The sequence below is a fragment of the Papio anubis genome, chromosome 5, assembly GCF_008728515.1.
Source record: "Papio anubis isolate 15944 chromosome 5, Panubis1.0, whole genome shotgun sequence".
In the NCBI taxonomy this organism is placed as follows: domain Eukaryota; kingdom Metazoa; phylum Chordata; class Mammalia; order Primates; family Cercopithecidae; genus Papio; species Papio anubis.
This window is the reverse complement of record NC_044980.1, coordinates 14,042,767-14,069,240: the sequence shown is the minus strand read 5'-3', so window position 1 is coordinate 14,069,240 and position 26,474 is coordinate 14,042,767. Positions and strand designations below refer to the sequence as shown.

The 26,474-nt window shown below is 47.6% G+C and overlaps 1 protein-coding gene across 1 annotated transcript in view; it reads left to right on the top strand.

The window, feature by feature from the left end:
- ANKH (ANKH inorganic pyrophosphate transport regulator) overlaps window positions 1-22,159 on the top strand; it is a 160,041-nt gene extending 137,882 nt beyond the window's left edge. Inside the window, exons 9-12 of the mRNA XM_003899511.4 lie at window positions 10,012-10,141; window positions 13,255-13,378; window positions 13,947-14,046; window positions 15,602-22,159. Coding sequence (XP_003899560.2) covers window positions 10,012-10,141; window positions 13,255-13,378; window positions 13,947-14,046; window positions 15,602-15,715 — 468 coding nt within the window. The 3' untranslated portion in view covers window positions 15,716-22,159. The remainder of the gene's footprint in view (window positions 1-10,011; window positions 10,142-13,254; window positions 13,379-13,946; window positions 14,047-15,601) is intronic.
- The last annotated feature ends 4,315 nt before the right edge of the window (window positions 22,160-26,474 follow it).

The following is a 26,474-nucleotide window of genomic DNA, read 5'->3' as shown; positions in this document are numbered from 1 at the left end:
CTTGGACACACTGAACTAACCCCTCTCTGTGCACTTGCTGGGAAGCGCCATTCCCAAAGCTAGAAACCAGAATTCTGGCTCCGCCCCTTTTCTCCCCACCAGAACCTGCGCCACCAGTGCAAGGTGGCAGGTCACAGACGGTTTCAGTATTTACAGTGTCCCCCATCCCAGTGGAACCCAGGCTCTGCACACTTCTTCTTGGAAGTTGCAGCTGGCAGATAGAGGTGGAGGCACAGGGAAAGGAAATGCCTCCTAGAAGTCAGAGGTTTGGGTCTGGCACTGCCTCTCGCATCCTCAATTTCCTTAATTAGAATACCTTTTTTTTTTTGGTCAGGCGCAGTGGCACACACCTGTAATCCCAGCAGTTTGGGAGGCCGAGGCGGGTGAATCACCTAAGGTCAGGAGTTCAAGACCAGCCTGACCAACATGGAGAAACCCCGTCTTTACTAAAATTATAAAATTAGCCGGGCATGGTGGCATGCGCCTGTAATCCCAGCTACTCGGAAGGCTGAGGCAGGAGAATTGCTTGAGCCCGGAAGGCAGAGGTTGCAGTGAGCCAAGATTGTGCCACTGCACTCCAGCCTGGCTGACAGAGCGAGACTACTTCAAAAAAAAAAAAAAAAGACTTTTTTTTTTTCATCATTTCAGGGCCAGTTTTGCACCTTGCAGGTCAGGATGGGCTCCTCCACTCCCATTTTTACCTACTGTCCATGTGTAATAGAGAGGCCTTCTGTGCCCTGGTGAGCTTGTCCTGCTCCTGTCTTGCCACTGCTTGGGCTAGCACCCCAAGGATTCCATCTTCTTGGTTGCACACCATTATTTGCAGCTGCATCTCAGTAAAGCGTGTTAGTTCTGAGTCCTTCTGTCATGTGCTAGAAAGCAACAGAATCTGAGCTTGTAGTAAAACTCACCATCCAACAGGACTTTGTCCGGCTGGCCCTGTGTTCCAAGTTAGAAATTCCGTTCATGAGAATGACCCTGTCTCACCTTCCTGTGGCAACCTTCCCTCAAGCCATAGCTGTCACTCAGCCCTCTTGGGCGGATCCTACAGGCCATATTCCAGCGGTGGTACCATGCTGACCCTTTGTCTGGAACAAAGACGGCCTGTTTGAGGCTTTGTTAATGCTGGGCCGCCCAACCCCCACAACATGAGGTGGAGACTGCCGCCCCATTGTTCCCGGCTCCACTGGAAGAAAATGCCTCTCTTGTGCATGGGGGATGAAAAAAGAACCAAAGGTGAATTAATGGAATTCAACACTTTCCCATTTGATGCCCCTCACAGTACCCTTGGGCCTGAATGGTTCAGCAGCCTAGGGCATCTCAGAAACAGGGAGAAAGCAGGGCTTCTGCGGCCCCAAGGCCTGGATTGAACTCTTGCCCCTGCCTCTTTACCAGCCGATGACCTGGGGCAAGTCACACAGTCCCTGTAGGCCCTGTGTCCTCCTCAACCAATAAGGCATCTATCTGGTGAGTGTATGAAGATGAAATGGAATCACATATGGAGTGCTGTTGGCACATAGTGAGTGACTGATGAGAATGAGTTCCTTCCCTCTGCCTTCCCTCCGCACTTCTGTCTGGAAGCTTCAGGAATCCAGCATTTGCTCTTTATGTCAGCACGTGTAGCAGATTTGAGGGGTTGATTGGTTTATTTTGGGGGAATTTAGGTGAGATGAAGACAATAAAGGCTAGTCCCTAAAACTCTACCTAAGCCCTCATAAGAAGACACCAGGGCAGATGCACACGTGTCATTTAAACAACGAGCAAATGAACAGAGTGTGCTGTTATAAGCAGGTTCCAAATGTTTTTAAATTTTAATTGTAGAAAAATACACATACAATGTACCAACCTCACCATTTTTAAAGGGACAGTGAAGTCCATTCACATTGCTGCTTGTCATCACCATCTGTCCGTAACTGGGTTGCAAAACTGAAACTCTACACCCATTAAACAGTCACTGCCCATGTCCCCTTCCCCCAGCCCCAAACAAATTCCAAGTTGACTATTAATAGTCAAGGAGAAGGAAAGGCTAAACAGAAGCTGGAGTGTGGAACTTTCTCAATAGTCTTCAGATCCTGTGAGGAAAACCAGGAAAGGATTAAAGCGGCAGAGAAAAGGAGTAAGAGTTGGACAACCCTCTGCGGGCTTGGTGCATGGCGCCCCCTGCTGTTTGAGGTATGTCATTTCTTTCCACCAACACGACATTACTAGGAATTAGTAAGTCATCTTAGATACCTGAAAGACAGTTTGCTTTCATGCAGTGTGTGCATTTGGCAATTTCATTAAACCTAGATGATAGCAGGGATGATTTAGTTTTCATATTCTTCAAAAAGCTGGTTATAAAACTATATCTGAAAAATGTTGATTTTTTTTTTACCATGAATATGCTGTAACAGTTGATGATTGCATCAACTCCTTAAATATTCAAGATAGATTTATAACAATTATTATGATTATCAACAAGCCAGATGGAAGGTATCAAATTCTAGATAAACACTTTGTAATATGCTCTACCAAGCTCTGTTTCTCTCAGTAATAGATGTCATTTACTTTCATCGGTTGTAAATGTAGGTTGTGGTTGGCTACCCCTGTGTTAGCCAACTAGAATTTTTCTAGCCTGACCTTAAGTAAAAAGTCCTCCCCGTGTCCCCACTGCCTGTGATGGCAATAATCATCAACCTTCCTATGAGGTTCCCTACTTTCTCTCACTGAGCAAGGTGCGGACATGGAAGCGTCCCTCTCTCCATCGTCCCCTCACCTGCTGTCTCAGGAACATATGGCTTTTCACCCTTCTGAGGACAGGTCAGTCAACCCCAAGAGCCCATTCCTTCTGGCAGTTGCTACAGGTATGCACCCCTTAAGTGCCGATCCCCAGAAATGGGAGTCATTGGCTACTTTCACACATTGCCTGCTTTCGGCAATTCACCCTGGTAAAATGGCATTGTTTTTCCTTCTAAATTGGGAATCTGAGAGTGTGTCCTGATGGAATTCCATGTCATTCCATTTGGGATGTACTGAGTCATGCAAACATTAGGAACATTCCCAGAGAGGCCCCGTCCAGCTCCTCTTCCTCCTTTTCCTCCTTTTCCTCCTCTTCCTCCTCTTCCTCCTCCTCCTTCTCCTCCTCCTTCTTCCTTCTTCTCCATCCTCCGCCTCCTCCTCCTCCTCCTCCTTCTTCTTCTTCTTCCTTTTTTCTCCTTTAATTTTTGGAGACAGAATCTTGTCACTCAGGCTGGAGTACAGTGGCGCGATCTTGGCTCACTGCAGCCTGCAACTTCCTGGGCTCAAGCAACCCTCCTGCCTTAGCCTCCCAGGTATCTGGGATTAAAGGCATGCACCACCACACAGGGCTAAATTTTTTTTGTAGAGATAGGGTCTTGTGTTGCCCAGACTAGTCTTGAATTCCTGGCCTCAAGCAATCCTCCCACCTTGACGTCCCGAAGTGCTGGGATTATAGGCGTCAGCCACCATGCCCAGCCCTTCTTTTTTTAATTAACCTTGTTTTTTTTTTTTTTTTTTTTAAGAATAACTTCTGATTTTCAGAAACATTGTGGAGATGGTGCAGAGTTGCCATAGACCCCTCAGCCTCACTCACATTGCTTCACTGCAGCACGCATGTCACAGCCAAGGAGCCAGCCCTGGTGCGCGACTGTGAACCAAACTCCATGATTCATTAGGATTTCACTGGTTTGTTTTCTCATGAGCTCTTTCTGTTCCAGGATCTCATCCAAGACACCACATTATGTCTAGTCATCATGCCTCCATAGCCTCCTCTGGTCTCTGAGAATTTCTTAGACTTCCCTTGTTTTTAAGGCCTCAACAGTTTTGAGGAGTTCTGGTCGGGTATTTGGTAGAGGGCCCCTCAATGTGCGTTTGTCTGGGGTTTGTCTCGTGGTGAAGACTGGCCTTAGGGAATTGGAGAGGAAGACCACAGAGACAAAGTGCCACTGTCCTCACATCTTATCGAGGGCACAGACTGTCAACCCGACTTACCACTGTGGATGTTGACCTTGACTGCGTGGCTGGGTTCATGTCTGCTGCGTTCCTCTGCTGCCAGGACGCATTTCCTGTCTCCCCACTGTGCTCTTCAGAAGGAAGTTCCTCCGAAGGAGCGGGAAGGTCTGCTCCCACCCACCTTAGAGGGGAGCAGCTAATGAATTATTTAGGGTTCTGTGCAGGACATTTGTCCCTTCTCTGCCATTTTTAAATTTCTATCCCTATGGACTCATGGATATTTATTTGCTATTTGGGGATAGAATTCAATACTACTGTACTATTTTGTTGCCCAAAGTGTTTTTGCTTTGGCCATTCGGAAGCTCCTTCCGCCTGGCTTCCGTGTCCCTTTGCCGTGTTCCCATCGTTTTATTTTGGGGCACGTCCTTCCTTCTCACACCACAGATGCTCCAAGCGAATCATCTTGCCTTTTCTCTGCCTTGCTCCTAGAATGAGTCATTTCTCCAAGGAGTCCTGGTTCCTTTTATTGAAGAATAAATAGAAAAACCGAGATCTGGGCACTGGGTAGACTATTCTATTTTGAAGGCTGCGTCCTGATGAGAGAATATTGACAGTAAACTCGACAGCAGAAAACCCACCTGTGCAGCTGCTCAGAGGAACGACTCTTGTTCATTGATGGGAGATTATTAGGGTTGTGTTCTGGTTTGGAAAAGTCCACGTCATTAGGCTCTGCAAATATTTGAGGAACACAGCACGTCATGGTCAGCTGGGAGGCATGTTCTACGTCGAGACTACTCTGGGTGAACTCATTAAATTGACACTGTTCCTGAAATACTCTTTGTCAAGGGAACTTCTAAAGCTTCCTGTTTTTTCAAATGAACTGGTTAAATGTAATCTGATTATTATGCTAGGGCTCAGCGCTTTGCTTCGGGAAAGCTCACCTGCAGATAGGAGTTACAGCTTTTAATAAACACCATACCCACTTTTTTTTTTTTTTTTTTTTTTTTTTTTGAGATGGAGTCTCGCTCTGTTGCCCAGGCTGGAGTGCAGTGGCGCGATCTTGGCTCTGCCTCCCAGGTTCATGCCATTCTGCCGCCTCAGCCTCCCAAGTAGCTGGGACTACAGGCATCTGCCACCACGCCCAGCTAATGTTTTGTATTTTTCGTAGAGATGGGGTTTCACCGTGTTTGCCAGGATGGTCTCGATCTCCTGACCTTGTGATCCACCCGCCTTGGCCTCCCAAAGTGCTGGGATTACAGGTGTAAGCCAATGTACCTGGCCCACCATATCCACTTCTAAGTTAAATGTATTCCTTTCTAAGTTATATGTATACCTAAGTTATATATGCAAGAAATAACCACTCATTGAAAAGCTTGCTGAAAAGTGCAGTGGCATTTTCCTACTGGAAGCATAGCAAGAGCTTCAGAGACTTCAGGGAGGAAGAAAAAGGAGACATTGATAAATGTGGCATTCCTTTCCTTCAGTTGTCTGTGATTGTTCAAACCCCGGATCAGACTAACCGCTTCCAGTTCCGATACCCCATGAAGACCCAGTCTGGGCTGTAGGTGTGTGTGGTTGAAACTGAAGACGCACCTCTGTCGGCACATGGCCTTGATAAGGGGCGTGTAGGGTGTGCTCAGCAGAGACAGAACCAGATAAAGAACAGAGTGACTGAGTGGTGCCAAGTTGGATCATACTGTGGAATTTTAGAAATGGAATATTGAGCCACCATCTCAGGAAGCTCCTAGTGGAAATCCATCAAACCTTACCTAACTCCGTGGTTGTGTTCAAGGTACCAGAACTGTGGTCACCTACACAGCTTGGCTGATACTGATGTCAGTGTGTCAGGTGATGTGGGCACACTCCCTATCGTTGTGTCCTCAAACTGGACCCCCCTGCTGCAAAGGTTAACTGATCTTCTACAAGACAGGAAAACGCCTCTGGGTGAACATGACCTGACTAGGGATCCCAGAGCAGGGATTACCCGGCTTGTCTGCCACAGTGACCCATTTCTGCCGTCTTTCTCTCTGACGTGCAATTATACCCTCCTTTTTCCTTGGTTCTTGTAACTGAAGAGCCACTTTACAATGATTTTGCAAAGCCTAGAGAATTGCAACATTTGTGTGAGGCATTATCTCACATTCAGATCATTGCTGGCTGCGAAATAAATAAAGCATGCTCATGGTTCCCCTGGAAGCTTCAGGTTTTTAGCAGTATGTGGCCTAGGTCTCTCTCTAACCCTTAGATAAACACAGAATGGCTCACTTTCTGCAGGTTCTAAGGCACAGAGCCAGCCCAGACTGTAAGGTAGTCAACCCTTAGCTCAATTCTTTACGGTTTTACTGCTATGGGATATATTGGGGGCCCAGTATAAAGCAAAGCTGGAAGCAGGGATGATCCGTGTGTTTGTGGGGGTAGGACATGGACAGGGAAATAGTGTTCCAACTCCATGCTCAGTGTTGTTTCGAATTATAATGTGAAGTTGCCACCATACCAGGGCTATGACTGTGTGCGATGTCTCACCCTTTCAGGAAAAGATGACAGGGCCACTTATCCAGGGCATTCAGGCAATAAAGTCCCTGAGCTCCAAGTTGCTAGATCTAAGGAAGTATTTTTTCCTTCATGTCAAAGATGGGGTGTGAGTACTGTCATCAAGCAGGAGGATTAAATGAGATAGTACCTCTGCCATTTTTGAAAACCAGTGGAATATACTTTGCCAGATGCAGAAAATACATAGAGGAATGGCTCTATTGCACTTATAAAGTGAAATATATTTATAATAGATCTCCAGTGTATTTTTTTAATATTTCAACATGACATAGTACATAGAGCTTGGCTAATTCCATGAAACAATGTAGTCAGAGCCTAAAAGAATGTTATATTCTGAAATTTCAGTGTTCTGTTCTTACACTGTTGTAATTCATTTTAGAACGTATTCAGTTTTATTTTAGAGAAGAATCACTGGCATTTTAAGAAAAGGAGATAAATATTTGATGAAACTGGCAAGTTTTTAACAGAATCTTCCACAGTGATGTTGTTGGATTTTTAAATTCAGGTTTTTAAAATTAGCACCAAGTTTTCCAAGTCAGCTCTGAAAGGATTGTAACTCACAGTAGCATGTCCCCAGCCCACCTCTTCAGCGCTGCTCACTTCCACCCTGTCCCTTTCCTGCTCTCAGAGGCACCCCCAACTCCTGATGGATTGTGACTATGATACTCTGACACCGAGCCCTGATTCCCTTCCTTTCTCAAACAGCTTTGGTTTTGCCTGGACTTAATAATTGACTCAATTATCATTTTTCTTAGCCTTCTGGGTACTTGTCACTAAGTTATTCCCCCATTTTCCCTGCGTGGTGTAAATCGCTTTTCAAGTATTCAAGCACACTAGGTAGTTAGCATCTCTCGGAGCCTTTTTCTCCCTGCTCCAGGGAAGATCAACTGACCTGTGGGCCTACCGCAGCCTTCACCTCCGCCCCAGAGATTTCCCTGGCTTTTGTCTTGTGCTTCACCCATGCCTTGCTCTTTTCCACTCCATGACTCGCTTGCCTTGGCAGAGCAACCCTCACCAATAGCTTCTTGAAAAAGTGTGCATGGGAGGTAAGACTTTTGAGGCCTTGAATATCGAAAATATTTTTCTTTTAAACACACTTGAGTGATAGTTTGGTTTAGAGTTCTAGGGTAGAAATCATCTTCCTTTGAAACTTACTGCTCCTTGTCTTCTAGCTTTCAGTGCTACTGAGAAGCCCGAGGCCGGAAGCCCATAGGAAGCTGTGTCCCCCAATAGTGTTCGGTGACATGCCCTGATGGGGCTTTTCCCATGCACTGCACCACCTCCCACGATGGGCCCTTTCAGTTCTGAAACTGGTGTCTTTCAGTCTCAGACGTACGCTGTCGCCTCTTTCTGGAAATCCTGTTATTTGGGTGTTGGACTTTGTTCCTTTAACTCTTCTCCTGTGCTTCATTTGCACGCCTTCGTCCTTCTGCTCTGTCTCCGTGGTAGGCTTCCCTAAACTTATCTCACTGTTAACTCGTGAATTTTCCTTTCTGCTTTTATCTTTTTTGTTCTGTGAATGTCTTTTTTTGGGGGGGTGGGGGGGATGGAGTTTCACTTTTGTTGCCCAGGCTGGAGTGCAGTGGCGCCATCTCAGCTCACCACAACCTCCGCTTCCCGGGTTCAAGCAATTCTCCTGCCTCAGCCTCCCAAGTAGCTGGGATTACAGACATGCGCCGCCGTGCCCAGTTAATTTTGTATTTTTAGTGGAAACAAGGTTTCTCCATGTTGGCCAGGCTGGTGCTGAACTCTTGACATCAGGTGATCCACCCGCCTCGGCCTCCCAAACTGCCGGGATTACAGCCATGAGCCACAGCGTCCAGCGTGAATGACTTTTTTATAACATTCTCCTTCTGTTCTTGTTTTGTGGGCGCAGTGGCTTCTCCCATCTCTCTGGGGATGTCAGTGGAGGAAAGTTTTATTTTTTTTTCCCCCTCTCTCTCTCTATATTGTCTTTGTTTCCTCTTAAGTTGCAGTTTTTTCCATAGTTTTGGTCTCCGCACATTGGAGGCCTCTGTCAAAGCGTGCTTCTCCCTGGTTGCCTGCTCATTTTGATAAGCGGGGCTCTGGTGACTAGCTGTAGTAACTCTGCCCTCAGCCATGCCAGGCGCCCCCCACCCCACCCATTTTACCTTATCCGGAGACTAGGAGTTGATTGGAAGCTGTGATCACCAGGATGAGGTTTCTCACCTGCGAGGGCCTCACTGATGGCTGCTCCAGTGTGGCTGCCTCATTGGGAGACTTAATTTTCAGGAACTTGACGTCTTTTCTCTTGGGCTGGTCAGATTCCTCAGAGACCATTTCCGGTCTCCTACCTGGGAAGGCCTCAACTAGTTTCTCATGTTCTGGGAGCACAGAAGAGGAAGGAAGCCCGAACATGCAAATGTCATCCTTCTCTTAATCCCCCCGCTTTCCATGTACAGATTAAGTATGCCTAATCCAAAAAGGGAAAATCCAATTTTTTGATTTTTGAGCACTGACATGACTCTCAACATAAATGTTTATTGGAGCATTCTGGACTTTGGGGATTAGGGATGCGTAACCTGTAAGTATAATGCAAATATTCTAAAATCTGAACACTTCAGAGTCCAGAACACTTTTAGTTCCAAGCATTTCAGATAAGGGTTACTCAACCTGTAGTAACTCTGCCCTGGGCCATGCCAGGTACTCCTCTGTTTTACCTCATCCAGAGACTAAACTCCTGTTTCCTGTCAAATTCGGGGAGATGTAGTCACCAGCTGTGCAAGGGGAGCTGTGGATGGATTGCTTGCTAACCTGACTTCCAGCCATCCTGCTCTGGACCCCGCCTTCACCCCATCTCCGGAAGGACCTGTGCCTCACTTCCTGATCTGCGGGGAAGGGAGGTGGGGAGAGAGCTCCACTTTCCCCATTGGGTTCAGGATTCACTTTTCCTGCATCTGTTACATCAGTTTACCACCTCCCATCTGCTTTCCAGAGTTCCAATTCTGTTGCTGTCTCATCTCTTATTCTTGTAACTAGACTTTAAAAGGTTCATAGGCTGATCCTTACTCTAAACACTAACATTTCCCTTTTCGTTATGTGTGCTGATTCTGTGTGGTTCTGTACACATCCAAGAACTTCCAGGTCTTTTTTTTTATTTGTTAAAGCTGTAAACATTATATGAATAAACACGTCCAGGCAGAACTGGCCAAGCTGTGTGGCAGTCTCCTTAAGCCTTGCCCCAAAGCACATTGGTTCTGAACGGGCCTGCTCACCCATTCAGAAATCAATGACCCACTCTTGGAGGAGCCACATCTGCTCTGCCATGGGAGTCCCCTGGGTACAGCCATGGCTAATGGACCAGGGCCTCTGTGGTCAGGAGACAGCCAAGCAGGCAGGTGGCAGATCTGGGACCAGCATGCCCGCCACCCAGTCGGGCCAGTTGTCCCCCTTTCGTAACTCTCCAAGGATTGTGCCACACCTGACCTGTTCATTTCACTCGCTTCCACGTTTTTCCTCACAACCCTGTTCGATGTCTTTCTCCCCCAGCTCTGTTTCGTGATGTTTTGGACACCCAACGTGTCCGAGAAAATCTTGATAGACATCATTGGAGTGGACTTTGCCTTCGCAGAACTCTGTGTTGTTCCTTTGCGGATCTTCTCCTTCTTCCCAGTTCCAGGTAAAGAAAAACAGAATGAAAGAAACATTCTTGTTTATCCTCATGCCTAATTAAATCTTTCTTTGGAAATGTTTGCAATCATGTCACCAACACAAATGTAAAATTTCATTGTGGCTTAGAAAGATGCAAAAACATTAGCCAGTAAGGTGAAAGTTCAAGAAATGAATCAATAGGTATAACTTGTTTTTATATATTTTTTATTTATATATTTATATATAATTATATTTATATTTATGTTTATATATTTTATATATATATATATATTTTTTTTTTTTTTTGGAGACAGAGTCTCTGTCTGGAATGCAGACTGGAATGCAGTAGCACAATCTCGGCTCACTGCGACCTCTGCCTCCCGGGTTCAAGCACTTCTCCTGTTCAGCCTCCCAAGTAGCTGGGACTACAGGCGCCCACCACCACACCCAGCTAATATTTGTATTTTTAGTAGAGATGGGGTTTCACCATGTTGTCCAGGCTGGTCTCGAACTCCTGGCCTCAAGTGCTCCTCTTTGGCGTCCCAAAGTGCTGGGATTACAGGCGTGAGCCACTGCACCTGGCCGTATAACTTGTTTTTAAAAGTGCAGTGATTGCAAAAACAGTAAAAAGAAAGTAGACCCGAAAGGATAGCATGTGGAGTTTTGGAGACAATAAAACTGCCCTCTGTCTTGATTGTGGTGGTGGTTACACAAATGTGTTCATGTATTAAAATTCTCAGAACTGTGCACCAAAAAAGCCAGTTTTACAATACGTTAATTTAAAAAGTGAAATGAAAAAAAGAAAAATAGAGTGAGCTTATTGCTAAAGCCTGGAGATATACAAAGACAGAGAAGGACTGCTGTAGAAAGGAAGATTCCAGGGCAACCTGAGGCCAGATGATGGATGGTCAGAAAAGGAACTGCTCATGGCTGAGACAAAAGCCAGTTGGAAAGTTACTACACCAAGCCGATATAGTGGTGTGAGGTGTACCAGACAAGAATGAGGTCGTTCTAGATTAAATGAGAAGAGCAGGTTGCAGAATGGTTGATTAGTATGCAACCATTTCCATAGCAAATATGTAGCACATGTATATCTGTATTGTCATATGGATGTGCTAAGTGCTTGCATAGCTACATTCTTTTTCTGTAAGTAACTCACCAAGCTGCTAACAGTAGTTGCCTGTGGGAAGCAGGACAAGGGCCTGGGAAGTCACCACTGGGAAGAAGACCTTTGTACTCTATTCCCTTTTGTACCTTTTAAATTCTGTACCAGGTGTGTCACCTAGTCAAAAATCAGTTTCCCCAAAATATCCACTTAAATCATTAAACTGGGAAGCCAGAATCTACAAAGCCACACGTTAAGAAAGGAGCCATGGGCCGGGCACAGTGGCTAACGCCTATAATTCCAGCACTTTGGGAATCCGAGGCAGGTGGATCATCTGAGGTCAGGAGTTCGAGACCAGCCTGACCAACATGGTGAAACCCCATCTCCGCTAAATACAAAAAATTAGCCGGGCATGGTGGCACGTGCCTGTAATCCCAGCTACTCAGGAGGCTGAGGCAGGAGAATCGCTTGAACCCAGGAGGCGGAGGTTGCAGTGAGCTGAGATTGTGCCACTGCACTCCAGCCTATGCAATAAGAGTGAAACTTCGTCTCAAAAAGAAAGAAAAAAAGAGAAAAAGAAAGGAGCCACGGAGCCCAGGTAGGCCAGGGCTGATGGAGCAGCCCTTGTTCCAAGGCCTTGCGGCATCACTTTCTGGGCTGTGGCAGAAATGGAGAAGTGGCTGGAAGATCACAGCACCGGGATGGCATCTGGACTTGGGTAGCCACAGGGTGAACCAAGCTGGGGAAGGTGTCACCATCTAGAAGGAGCTGCACTCGCAGATTGAGGCACATGCAGCTAATTTCCTATGGTAGTGACCAGAGGAGGGGCCTGGAGCGCCCCAGCTGGGAGCAGGCTATAGCTGCGTATGCGATTCACCTTCAATCTCCATTTGACTCCACTTTCTTGTCTGTAAGATGAAGGGTTTCCAGACAGCTGCCAGGCCCTGCCACTCTTTGCAATCTGTTGGGTTTGGGCTAACCAGTTTAGCATATGCCTGGGACCGACTCTCTCCTTTGGTCAAAAACCTCAGTGGGTCTGTCTGCCTAAGAGAAGAAAATTAGCCTTGTTAGTATTAATATAAGGCTTCCACCCAGAGGAAGGCAGGACATATACTGTTAGACGAAGAAGACGGCAGAAGCTTCCTTCCAAACCAGCAATCCTGGAAAGGAATTTTTATCCCAGGAATGAGCACTTCCTCCTCCAAGGGCCTTTGCCTGGTGCTGTCCACAGGGAGGTGACGGGCCCCGGTCTTCAAGGAGCAGGCCCTGCCCTGCGCTTCCTCCAGCCTTTCCAGTTTCAGATGGAATCTAGATGCTCAGGGACCTTCCTACTGACAAGGGCAAGCTCTGTGCTCGCCACAGTTCCCCGCTGTCCACCCACGGCCCTCCTGCAGCTCAGAGATCCAGTGAGGAGGCAGGCACGGGGAGGCCACGCAGCCTGTGGTGCAATGGCAGCGCACCGAGGGCCACAGCACTAGGAGAGGGAGAAAGGGAAGTGACCTCAGTGGAAGTGGTCAGGACCAGCTCAGGGAGGGAACAAAGGGAAGTGGGGACGTGCAGCTTCCTCCTCCTACCTCACTGCTCTGGTCTCCATACCTCTGACCGCAGGCAGGGAAGATGACTTCTGGTGCCAGCTTTTCTGCTCACCCAGCGTCACACCAGAGTGCCGTCATATTGCCACTCTTCTCTGAGTGTTCCCTTCTAGAGGTGGATGATCGAGGGCGGGGCTGGGCAAGTGTGGGGACAGGACTGGACAGGAGCAGCTAGGCTGCCTGGAAGATGTGGTCCCAGTGGAGCAAGGAGCCTGCTGGTCCCCAGCCGTTTAGACCCAAAGGGCTGTGAGGAGGTGGGGACCCGAGGCGGGCCTAGGCTCAGGAGCAGGGATGGGGAGCCCTGGCAGGAAGACGGGATGGCCAGAGGCTCAGCAGCAAGACCAGGGTCCCAGGCAGCCTCTGGCTCTTGGACGTGCTGCCCTGGTCCAGAGGATGGGGAGGGGACGCGGGCACGCCTGACGAGTCCTTTGCTCCTCCCCACAGTCACAGTGAGGGCGCATCTCACTGGGTGGCTCATGACGCTGAAGAAAACCTTCGTCCTGGCCCCCAGCTCTGTGCTGCGGATCATCGTCCTCATCGCCAGCCTCGTGGTCCTGCCCTACCTGGGGTATGTCGTCAGAGAGTTTGGGGCTGTGGGTCCTTCTGCCTCTTCAATACTGTGTCCAGAGGTTTAAGATCTACATTTCCACAGGAAATCCCTAGGCATGTCTAGAATTGGAAATTCAGAATGATGTTTTGTGTGTCTGCCCAGGCACCAGGTGGAGGCTCTTGGGATCCATTCTAGAAAAGGGCTTTTGGGGTCAGGCCCAGACACGAGTAAGAGCCACTGAGCTCCTGTTGGGGTGTGGCTGGCCCTGCACGGGCTCGAGCGTATGCTGGACGTGAAAACCAGAAGAGGAGGATATGGTCCCCGCGCTCAGGGAGCTCCCAGTGTCCTGGGAGGGTAGGAAGGGCTGTGGGGTCCGTGTGCTGCGGGAGGGAGGCGGCCCAACCCCGAGTTCCCAGTTCCCCTCACACATTAGGTTATTAGCTGCGCCCTTATGAAGCCAACAGATGGAGAACACCGCTGGTCTCAGCCGTCTCGAGGCTACACTTACTTTCCTGGGTTTTGGTATGGACGGTTGTGCCTTGACTTGGCCTTAACAGACAAATCGCCTTTGTGTTCTCATCTGCAGGGTGCACGGTGCAACCCTGGGTGTGGGCTCCCTCCTGGCGGGCTTTGTGGGAGAATCCACCATGGTCGCCATCGCCGCGTGCTATGTCTACCGGAAGCAGGTGAGACAGCCACGCTGGGAGCCTCCTCCCGGGTGCATCCTGCTGGGTGCAGGAGAACCTGAGCAGCCGCTGACCAGAGTTGGATGGTGGCACTCATCAGTGGGGGATCCTTGGTGACCTTGCCCAGTCTCATGGCTTAGGGTGGCTGGAAGCCTAATGGGAGTGGGGTAAGAGAAAAGGGGAAAAACTGAAGGCAGCAAGTAGAGACAGTCCCTTTGAAGAGTTTTGCTCCAAAGGAGAGAGAGGTGTGGACATGGATTTCAGAAAGCCAGCGAAGATGGGGCAAAGTTCAGCCTATGGCTTGCTTCGGGGGAATGACCCACAGACAGGCGATGCTGCCAGTGGGAGAGGGGACAGTGATATGAATGTGTCTGCACACGAGGACCAGGTAGCCCAAGACAGGTGCTCGGGCGGCCTCTCTGGTCACGGGCGGAGCAGAGATGCAGTCCAAGAGGTTGCGCAAGGGCCTTTCTGATCGCTTTTCTTTTTCTCAGTGAAGTAGGAAGCCAGATCATTGTCTGAGAAAAGGGAGGTGTTGGAGGCTGGAAGAACGAGGACACATGGGTGGGGAAGTTGGTCAGGAGAATGGCAGAGTGAACAGGCCGGGACAGCAGGGTGACGGCCAGACCACTCAGAGGGCCTGCTCACGGTGCGTGACGCGCATCTCAGGACACTGGCTGTCCCCTGCTGTTGGGTTTCCCCAGCCATGGCAGCTGGGTGGTGTGGGCTGAGATGGTAGAGATCTGAACCTCAGCACAGGTGGGGCTTTGCCTGGCAAATATGATGGAAGAAAAGCAGGATAGGGAAATGATGGTCATTACTGAGCATGTCATGTAAGCTGAGGAAAGAGCGGAGGGAGGACATCGAGAAAGTGGCCACAGTGAAGGGCTGGTGGGATCCGTGGATGGGGGACCAGCAGGGTTGGCAGACAGAGGACAGTGTCTCTGCCTTGGCCTGTTGGTGGTGCCCAACATGTCGATAATGGCAAGGTCTGCAGTGACCCAGGAGTGGTTGAGGTGGGCTGGGGCTGTGAACCTGATCCCTGAGAGGCCATTTATTGTAAGAACAGGCAACATGGCAGGGAAGTGACCAGGAATTAGGACAGGCAGTAAGTGGGAGAGAATGACAGCAAGCCTGGAGCTGTCCCAGAGGTGACTGACGGAGGCTGTACAAGGTGCAATATTCTGATAATGTGAGGTTCCAAGCTTGAGGCTTTAGGGAGGAGGAAGGAAAAGTCTGCAGGTGACTGTGAGGAGTCGGGGAGAGCGCAGCCCTCATTGGAAAGGGCAGCAGGGGGTGGGTTGTCTGGGGCGGGGCGGTGGGACACAGTGTCCTCCGAAGTGCCTGCCTAGCTCAGTGGCAGGCGCACAGACACGAAACTGCAAGGAACACGCTGAACTAAGATGCAGAAGAGGTGAGGCCACCCCAACCATAAGAAGGTTTAAGCCTACAGCGGGGGGTCCCCCCAAGACCCTGGTGGTGTCTCCCTGCTCGTGGTTCTGCTGTGCAGTGTCCCTGTCCACAGCCCCACACTGATGAGTCTTCTTTGGTCTAGAAAAAGAAGATGGAGAACGAGTCGGCCACGGAGGGGGAAGACTCCGCCATGACGGACATGCCTCCGACAGAGGAGGTGACAGACATTGTGGAAATGAGAGAGGAGAATGAATAAGGCACGGGACGCCATGGGCACTGCAGGGACAGTCAGGATGACACTTCGGCATCATCTCTTCCCTCTCCCATCGTATTTTGTTCCCCTTTTTGTTTTGTTTTGGTGATGAAAGAGGCCTTGATTTAAAGGTTTCGTGTCAATTCTCTAGCATACTGAGTATGCTCACACTGACGGGGGGACCTGGTGAATGGTCTTCACTGTTGCTATGTAAAAACAAGCGCAACAACTGACTTCATGCCCTGCCTCACGAAAACCCAGAAGACACAGCTGCCTCACGCTCGACGGTGTGTCCTCCTCCCCTGGACAATCTCCTCTTGGAACCAAAGGACTGCAGCTGTGCCGTCGCCTCTCAGGCACCCCGCACAGCAGGCCACAGACTCTCCTGTCCCCCTTCATCGCTCTTAAGAATCAACAGGTTAAAACTCGGCTTCCTTTGATTTGCTTCCCAGTCACATGGCTGTACAAAGAGATGGAGCCCCGGTGGCCTCTTAAATTTCCCTTCCGTCATGGAGTTCAAACCCATCTACTCCACACATGCAGGAGGCGGGCGGCAGGCTGCAGCCCGGAGTCCCCGTTCACACTGAGGAACGGGGAGACCTGTGACCACAGCGGGCTGACAGACGGACATAATCTCCCGTAGAAAGGTTGGAAATGCCCCGGGGGCAGCAAACTGACACGGTTGAATGATAGCATATCACTCTGTGTTCTCCTAGATCCGAGCGAGCTGTCAGTTCTCACCCCCACCGTGTATATACATGAGCTAACTCTTTTAAGTTGTCACAAAAGCGCATCTCCAGTTTCCAGCCCCTGCCGCATGACTTTTCCTGAAGGCTTGCTTTTCCCTCGCCTTTCCTGAAGGTCGCACTAGAGCGAGTCACATGGAGCGTTCTAACTTTGCATTTTAGTTTTTCCAGTGAACTGAAGCTTTAAGTCTCATCCAGCATTCTAATGCCAGGTTGCTGTAGGGTAACTTTTGAAGTAGATGTATTACCTGGTTCTGCCATCCTTAAGTCGTAACTCTGCGGTACAGGTAATTCAGAATGTACTACGGTACTTCCCTCCCACACCATACGATAAAGCAAGACATTTTATGATGATACCAGAGTCACCATGTGGTCCTCCCCGAAATAACACATTCGAAATCCATGCAGTGCAGTATATTTTTCTAAGTTTTGGAAAGCAGGTTTTTTCCTTTAAAAAATTATAGACACAGTTCACTAAATTGTTGATTTAGTCAAAATTCCTAGACTGAAAGAACCTAAACAAAAAAATATTTTAAAGATATAAATATATGCTGTATATGTTATGTAATTTATTTTAGGCTATAATACATTTCCTATTTTCGCATTTTCAATAAAATGTCTCTAATACAATACGGTGATTGCTTGTGTGCTCAACATACCTGCAGTTGAAACGTATTGTATCAATGAACATTGTACCTTATTTGCAGCAGTTTTATAAAGTCCGTCATTTGCATTTGAATGTAAGGCTCAGTAAATGACAGAACTATTTTTCATTATGGGTAACTGGGGAATAAACGGGTCACTGGAATAGGAATAGAAGTGTAAGCTGGAAGGGCAAAAATGAGAAAGAAAAAGGTAGGCCCTTTGTGTCTACCATTTTCAGTGCTGTGTGATCATATTGTTCCTCATAGCGAAAAAGAATGCAAGGGCATGAAGTTAGCTGTGGGCATGCCAGGGTTGCATTCACATTCCTGGGTACCCAGTGCCAATGGGGTGTGCCCACATGGGGACATGTCCTTGGTGTGCTTCCTCAGAGTGGCTTTTCCTCCATTAATATATATATGAGTGCTGAAAACTTAAGTTGCATAGCTGCTTTGCAGTGGTTTCAGAGGCAGATCTGAGAAGATAAAAAAACTCAAATGTATCAGCTTTTTTTAAAGGACATTACTAGAAAATTAAACAGCAGTATTTTTTAACATGTGTGACTCTTTCATGATTCTGGGGTTGGAGCTTAAAGATCCAAATTGAGAAAGCAGGCCAGGCACAGTGGCTCATGCCTGTAATCCCAGCACTTTGGAAGGCCGAGGGAGGGTGGATCACTTAAGGTCAGGAGTTCGAGACCAGCCTGGCCAACATGGCAAAACAACGTCTCTACTAAAAATATAAAAATTAGCTGGGCACGGTGGCATATGCCTGTAATCCCAGCTATTCAGGAGGCTGAGACAGGAGAATCGCTTGATCCCGGGAGGCAGAGGTTGCAGTGAGCTGAGATAGCGCCATTGCACTCTAGCCTGGGTGACAAGAGCAAAACTTCGTCCCCCCCCCCCCCCCCCCCCCAAAAAAAGAAAGCGAATCCTTTCCCTCTAAATCCAGGAAGGATCAGCAAGGGCCTCCTCATTATGACATAAGGAAATAAGGAAATATAACTCCAGAGATCCCTTCAGGGATCAAGATCAGTGGGCCATAATATTTGGTTAGAGTTTCTGACAACACAGGAAGCAGTGCCACACTCAGGCCACCACAATGGAGCTGATTTGGCAGGACTTGTCCAAACCGTTCACCTTAAAGCACGTGATCCTTCTTCATACATTTTCTTCACTTGGGCTGCTTAAGTCACAGCCTAACAACTTCTGAGGCAAAAACTGAGAATTGGCATATTCTCCTGCGTTTGTTCTAACCGAGTCCCGTCATCCAGCTAGACATGAGAGGAGATCAAACCAGGGAGAGTGACCTTTCTTCTTCCCACTTTTCAGAGTCATTAGGGGCAACCTTTTGACTTTTGTGACCAAAGAAACATTCCCCCAAAACATTTTTCATTGCAGGGTGTTCAGCTGACAGCTGCATTTAGAAGGGTACCATGCCTGTGAGATTCTCATGTCAAAGACCATGGAAAGACCAGGTGTGACTTTCTCCAAAATTGAGTGACTGCTTGTGGACGAATACAATCTGAAAATACAAGGCCATGAAGTAGTTTTTCATTTAGATGCTGAGAAACAGGTTTGGGCAGTTCAAAGCATAGAAAATAGAGAGTGAGGGTTTTCTCTGAGCAAGCCAAGGCTAGAGCTCCTCCTTTGCTGGCCTATTTGAGGGAAACGAGGTCATCCTAAATGTGCAGTTGTCATTTGTTCTGTAGTGACTTACAGGGATCTCAGTGGCAAAGGGCGTCAGTGAGACACTCAACAATTGAGCAAAAAGAACTAGACGAGGCTTGCACTCGGAAAGTCATGGTAGGATTGGACCTGCCAGCCACATGGCTCACGGAGTATTGATGGATTTGCACATTGGCAGGAAACCCTCCCATTTGAGATTCTTCAAATGGGGTGCAGAAGGCCACTTGTTTGCATTTCTGGATAAAAACCAGTCATCCCCCATGACTGCCTGCATCGGGTTTGTCTTGTGCCAAAGTTACTCTTCCCTTGTTTTCACTTTGCCTTGATTTTTAGCATTAGCCAGTAGTTTGGCTTGGAAATGTCCTGGATAGCCGATTCCCTAAGAAACGGAAACATTTAATATTGGCTTAGGATGTATGAGAGGGGGCCAAATAAAGCTGCTTTACAATAGTAAAATCACTTTATACTTCACTCCCTCAGTCTTCCCAAAAAAGAACCTTGGGAGGTACAAGGGGTGGGGGGCCCCGGATGGGGAGGCCTGGGAGCTCCCGGGGTAATGACAGAGCTGGGCCGAGTTCTCCAGACACCAGGGTGCATCGCAGCGGGGCCAGCTCAGGAGTGCTCACTCCCAGCCCTCTGGATCTCTCTCCTGGTTGGAATAATCATTACATATCATAACTCTCAGAAAATTTATTCACTTAAATCTTCAGAAGAAGAAGTGTGAAATGTTAGCAGCTCCCTGCTCTCACTTGTTCCCCATTTGGGGATCTTCTGGAGGGAAGGGGCAGGGGGAGAGTAACTTTTCCATGCCCTTGCTTTCTAGAAACATCGATTTCCAGACTCAGTAGCTGACTGGTTTTTTTCCCCTTCAAATTGAAGTGGGAGAGAGAGTGTGTTTTGCAAAATAGCAAGTATTTATAGTGTTGTAATTACATTTCCTTGAGAAATATTTTCTTGTATTTAAAAATCTTTCTACTTCAGTAACTCTCTCAGCAGAACAGTGCCCAGGACAGCATGTGCCGGTTAGTACCAGCTTTGCAGGTGAGCTGACTTCTAAACTTAGGATGACGTCTTCATCAATCAGACCATTGCACGTCCAGGAAAAGGGGTCCTTTATCTTCTAAGTTCTGCTCCCCATCTTTCTTTTGGAACCAAAGTTGCAGTGGAGTGTGAGGAAGGGCTTTGAAAGATGTGGAGTGCTGAGATGTCTGCATTGCATATTCAGCCAGTTCAAAGCCAGCAGCTCCTGCCTGCATTCTGTAGACAGCGCCCTCACACACAGCCCTCTGACGGCTCTCACATAAAGCACTGGAACCGTAGGAAAGCATGTTTTTGAGCAACGTGTTTGGTAACCATTCGGGATACTCCTCTGTGTGGTTATTTTGAATCTCTATTTCTGTCATTGAAGCAGCAAAAAACATCATGTGACTCATCCACTGATCTAACCACACTTAAAACAGGATGTAGAGAAAAATCTGAAGAGAAACGTAAAAGGGCCTGTTGCCTGCCCTTTTAAAGGCACAATGTCTAAAATCATGCAAATGTTCAAAATGAGAGAAATTGCATTGTGCAATCAACCCAAACTGCACTCAGAAGTCAGAGAAGTCACAAATACATAGTATACTATCTGATCTCAAAAGGGAAAAAGGAGACTGACGAGACCGAAAGTTTAGACTATTTTCTTCTCAAGGGGACATTCAATCTATTAACTTGCAACTTTCCGCTAGGAAGAGCATCAAAGGTGGGCCTCCTAAATCATTTTTGAAAAATCTTTGTCAAGTCCAAGTGGTTCCAGGAGAATTTATAGCCAGTATCTCTTAAAATATTTCATTTTAGTGATAATGGTTTTCTCAGCTTCATTTGCAAACAACCAGGATCTCTAAAAGACTGCATAAGATATATGCACTTTTATAGATGGCTGTCAGCTACACACCAATTCAGCAAATGTTTTTTATGTAGTACCTGTTTTAAGTTAGGCTATGTAACTTAAAGTGCACTTCACTAGCAAGACTTGACATCAGCGTCTACAATATGTATATGTAAACAAAAGCACACAAGAACTAGGCACCCTTCCTCTCTCCAAGAGTTTAAGTGGTGGTTTCCTTAGGTTAAAGAAGGGGACAGACCAGCTAAAAATGGTTGTACCACTCACTGTACAACCTCATGGAAATTCTTACTGTAAGATTTAGAGGCAACGTTCCCTAGCTATGAGCCAGGGCAAGAAACGGCACCTTTGGCGTTGGGGAACATTTGGGGAACATAACAACTAGGTAGATGCTGGTTCCCTGAAGTGTGGGGCCATAAACATGCGGGGACCCATGGTTTGAATAAACCAGCCTCTGAAAGCTAAGTTCAAACCACCCTTGCATAACAAAGGAGTACAGGGTACACATCACCACCAATCACCCAGCACCCCACAGCGCTGGTCATGTCACTATGCGGCAGGCCCCTTACCCCAGGGCTGCCACATCCACAAGCCTTGCAGTGGCAAATACACCGCTCCTTGGATGCAATGAGATATTTTGGTTGCTTAACGATGTACTGATCAGGGAACTGTCTCTGAAGCTAGTAGGACCAAGGAGTTAATCGAAGGGCTTCGGGAAAGTGGACAAGAGCCATGCACGCGATTCTGTTCCATGCCAACACTCATTCATTTAAGGAATGTATTCAAGCTGGAGGCTTCCATATCATTCTCGCTTCTTGGCCTCACCTCGCTCATCTGTCCAATGGGAGGCTTAAGTCATTATTGCTAAGGTCCCTTCCTGGTCTAACACTCTGTGTATGATCTAGGATTTGGAACGTGGTATGAGATCCTACAATGGAAGAATAAAATTACCTCATTCTTCATTTCAGATCTGAATATTAGCAGTCATCTAGATTTTTTTTTTTTAAACAAAATTAAGTGTGCTTAGAGTCATTCCTCTACATGGGCTGTGGCTGTCAGCTCATAGGTTTGTCAGTTTCACATCAAAACTGTGGGTATAAACTGTTGAAACCAATCACATTAAAATATTTAGCTGAGCACAGCGGTGTGCATCTGTAGTCCCAGCTACTCGGGAGGCTGAGGCAGGAGGATCGCTTAAGCACAGGAGTTGGAATTCAGCCTAAGCAACAGAGCAAAACCCCGTCTCTAAAATACAAATAAAATATTTGTGTAGTTTTTGATTAAAATTGACTACAGCGGTCAGTATAAAATATATGTCGCTTTTAAGGAAGTGCTGTTTATGTATCTAACAGATGGAAGTTTTTGCATTGGTAAGAGCATTTATATATGCTTTGTTTCAGGGTTTATCGATTTGTATTCATATATTGTCAAACAGGTTTCATACTCTAATTTTACTTTAAGTAAAGCTTAAACACTTGGCATACAATTGAGATTGCTTTTAGTTTCTTGATTTTTTATTCTAACCATGCATCTGTTTACTTACTGCAGTTACGTGGTTTCCTAATCCTGATTAGTTTCCCTTTTAATCAAATTTACCTGAGATATTAACATTTTGCCCTTTGCCTTGGTTGCTAAAACCTCTAACCACTGGGAAATTTCTCTAAACTCCCTGTCTTACTTAAATATAACCTATTTCTTCAGATCTTATTCTGCATTAAAATTACTTTTACTTCCCATAACTTCAGTAATATTGAAAATGCTTCTCTGAACCCTCTCCAACTTCTCTATACACCTTCTCAAATGGGAATGCCAAAATGAGGCAAACGTTTAGTGAGCCTGAGAAGGGCAGAGCCTGACAATCCTCCTGCTCACATCTAAGAGATTCTTACTCTTCTTAGTCTTTATGGGAAAAGCATTACTCTTCTATCACTTTTTTTTTTTTTTTTTGAGACGGAGTCTTGCTTTGTCGCCAGGCTGGAGTGCAAGGGCATTGATCTTGGTTCATTGCAACCTCTGCCTCCCGGGTTCAAGCAATTCTCCTCCCTCAGCCTCCCAAGTAGCTGGGACTACATGCATGCGTCACTACATCCGGCTAATTTTTGTATTTTTAGTAGAGACGGGGTTTCACCATGTTGGCCAGGATGGTCTCGATCTCCTAACCTCGTGATCCACCAACCTCTGCCTCCTATAGTGCTGGGATTACAGGTGTGAGCCTCCGTGCCCGCCCAGCATCACTTTTCTTAAAGCATCACATTTTAACCTCAAAGAAAGATGGCTCTACCTTTTTTTAGCTCCTCCTAAGACATTGTAGAAAGTGTTTCATTACATACCTGTAGTCAGTAAGATTCTATGCATCCTACAGACTCACTTGGGATTGCCTATATCCTTCCTTACTGCTCCTTTTGTTAAAATCCCAGAGCTCAGTCCTACCTCCACTGTGCTTCTCTCTTACTGCCTCAAACACCAACCATGTTTTTGAAGGCTTCAGAGCTGTGCTCCTGGCCCCAGTGCATGGGCTATGCCATGTCCTCAGGCCTAGCTATCGGGTCAGGTGTGTTCAGTTCCTGGTTGCCTTAAAGACAGTGCAGAGCTGCGCTGGCCCCAGCATCACTGACTGTCCCTGTGGGGAGTGGTACTGTTAATACCACAAGGGGCAAATCTACACCCCAACCCATGCTTTCCCCTGACATCTCCATCTAGAGGAGGCATATTTACCTCCCACCTGGAAACCTCCACGACCCCCCACCGCCAGTGGAGTACCACCAAGCCCTGCCCCCTGGTATCTCTGCCTTCCATACCTTCCTCTTTATCCTCTGTAGTCTCACTTGCTTAGCTCAGGAGAAAAATCATGGAGAATTTCTCAAAAATCATGGAGAAAACTATGCCTTCTTCTCAGTTTTTTTTTTTTTTTTTTTTTTTTTTTTTTTTTTTTTTTTTTTTGACACTTAAAGGCAATGCTTAGGTGCAGGGAAGGCTATAATTGGAATTCCAGGTACAGGAGTTGGAATCCAGCCTAAGCAACAGAGCAAAACCCCGTCTCTAAAATACAAATAAAATATTTGTGTAGTTTTTGATTCAAATTGACTACAGCAGTCAGTATAAAATATATATATTTGTAATTCTGCTCCCAACAAGCTCCAGGTTTCTTACCTGGACAATATAAGACAGTAAATACCATGCTGATTGCCCAGTTCAATACAATGGGCTTCGAACAAAAGGAAAAAGTAAATCAGGCGCTGTGAGTCCTCACTCTGTCTGCTGCTTATTAGCTGTGATTCAGGCAAGTGACTAGATGCCTGTGGATCAGCCTCCTCTCCTCTAGAACAAGATCTTTTCTACACAGCTCTAATCTACTGTACCACCAGGATTTGCAGTGGCCAATGGCAGTTCAGGAAGGCGGGGGTGCTGTGTCTGCAAAGCTTCTAAGCCACGTGGAAGTGCTTCAGCCAACAAATCCAAGAACATTACTGTGGTCCACTTTCAACAAAGAAAAATGACTAGAGCTTTTATGAAACAAAAAAAACTGCTTATCTCAGGTTCAGAAACCCTTGATTCCAAAGACAGAAATAGAATTAACAAATGCAATCATTATTTCCGAACTTTACATTATACTGTAAATCTCAAATTCTCATCGGGTCTTTCATCTGCTACATGATAAAAGTTCTCTTGGTCTAAAGGAAACGGCTGAGGAGAGCGGCCTGTATCTCCACTGCCCCTGGCACCATCAGGGCAGATGCTTGCAGTTCATGTGTGGTCTGAGGTAAAGAGCGTTTCCTCCATCATGCCAGCAAGGCCACGTCCTAACCTCGCCTGGTTCTTCTCTTTCTCCCAATGCCAACCTGCCCAATGCTATTTAATTCCATGCTCTTCAGAAAAGTATATAAATGGCTGGCAGGCCCACTTCCACCTTCACTGGGAATCCAGTCCTCATGCGCCAAGGTTCCCTAATCTGGGCCTATTTCCAGCTCCAAATACAGCGGTGATGCCCAAGTCTGTTTTTCCAGCCCTAACTTGTTCCCAATCTTCAGACCAGTCACTGGGTGTATCCAGTCACCTCCCAACATCTCCTCAGGGTCCGAGAAGGGCCATGGCCTTCAGCCCATCCCTGCACACTCTTTCCTCACCCCTTCTACACTTTCTCCAGTCTCCCCCATCTAGAGGAGTCACAGAGGCACCCACCCAGAAACCCACTCCATGTCCCACTCCTCTCAGTCCCATCAGCGCTGCCTCCTAGCATCTCACTCCCACTCCCTCCTTTTACTCTTCAGTCCCAGCAGCTCGGCTCAGGGGCTCCTGCCCATCTGGGGTTTGGATGCTACAGAAGCTTCCCTCCAGAACCATCTCCCTCCACCAGGCTCAAGTGTTTCCTTGGACTATGATGGAAATGACATCTCCTGGAATTCTGCATCACGCAACCCACACACCCTTTCTCAGCAGCCCGGGATACAGTTCTAGAAACCCTGGCCTGATGAGCCCCCTGCTTTGCCCGGCAGGTCCTTCCTCACTGTAGGCACTGGGCTGCTGCAGGACCAGTCTGACACTTAACACGGGTGGGCACCAGGTTACGCCTGTGCTACGTGTAGAAAATAAGAACCCAGCCAGAGAGGACGACACTCACACCAAAGAGAAGGTGGCCACACAAAATGGGGACTCCTGATGGCACCCGGTCTCCTGCTGCAGGAGTCTGAACTCCCTGACTCTGCCATCCCTTACCATGAGGAGGGCAAAAAAGGACCAAGAGTAGATATTTGAAAAGACTTTGTAGAGATGGTTTCTCTGCAGAGAGCGACGCTGAGTCCCACTCCTTCTGAAGCAGGGGGTTGCAATACTCAAAGCTTGAAATGGGGTCCTGGAGACAGTGGGCTGGTGTCTGACTCACCCATCAAATCTAATAGAAGAGCACTGGGGCCGACTGGCAAATCCCGAGTTTGACACGGCAGGGGGTCCAAAAGTCTTTCCCTTGGCCCAGACCCTGGCCTCAGATCAACAAGCTTGCCTGGAATCATCTTACGGCCTGCCCCAAAAGGCCACCTAGCGGGGTGGACAGGGCTCAGCAGAAAGAAGCTGGAGCTATCGCTGGCTTCCTAGGAGCTGCAAAGGAGGAAGTGGTGGTAGGAGGCAACAGCATTAGCACATCCCAGGAGCTGCCTTGGTCAAGGCACATGGGAAGGCCCTGAGCCGGGGACAAGAAGTGGGGAGGCAGAGGGGGCCTCAAAGATTCCTGAAAGGACCCCATGAGAGAAAGAGAACGAAGCCCTGGAAGCTCAGGAAGTGCGACCAACTTAGGACAGTTCCTATGGAGGGCTGAGATCTCTGCTCCCTCCCTGTCTTGGCTCCCTCTTCCTGTTCTAACTCTGGGGGGCTAGACAGGGCAGTGAGCAACTGTCACAGCTTTCACTCACACAGATGCGATATTCCAATTTCTGAGTTAGGAAAGCATTTGGCGACCTAAGAGGACTATAAAGGCTATTACCCCAGAGCACTCAAAAAGGTGATGGGTCGCCCTGAGTTGAGTTTTCACCAGGGGTAGAAGGTCTCCGACTGAATTATGTCTTAAACAAAAATAGTTGCTTTGTGATTCCATCTCTGGAGTCATGACAGTTCTGCTCACCAGTGACAAATACACAAGAGTCTGTGAAAGGTGGGGAGGGCTGCAGAAGGGAGGGCTGGGGAGGGTGGGCACAGCGGGAGGTGCAGATGGGGAGGGCTGGGGTGAGGATGGAAAGGGCTGGGAAGACTGTGCCTCGGCCAGCTCACCCCTACATCCCCAAGCTTGGAACCATGCCTGGCCCCAGAGTCGG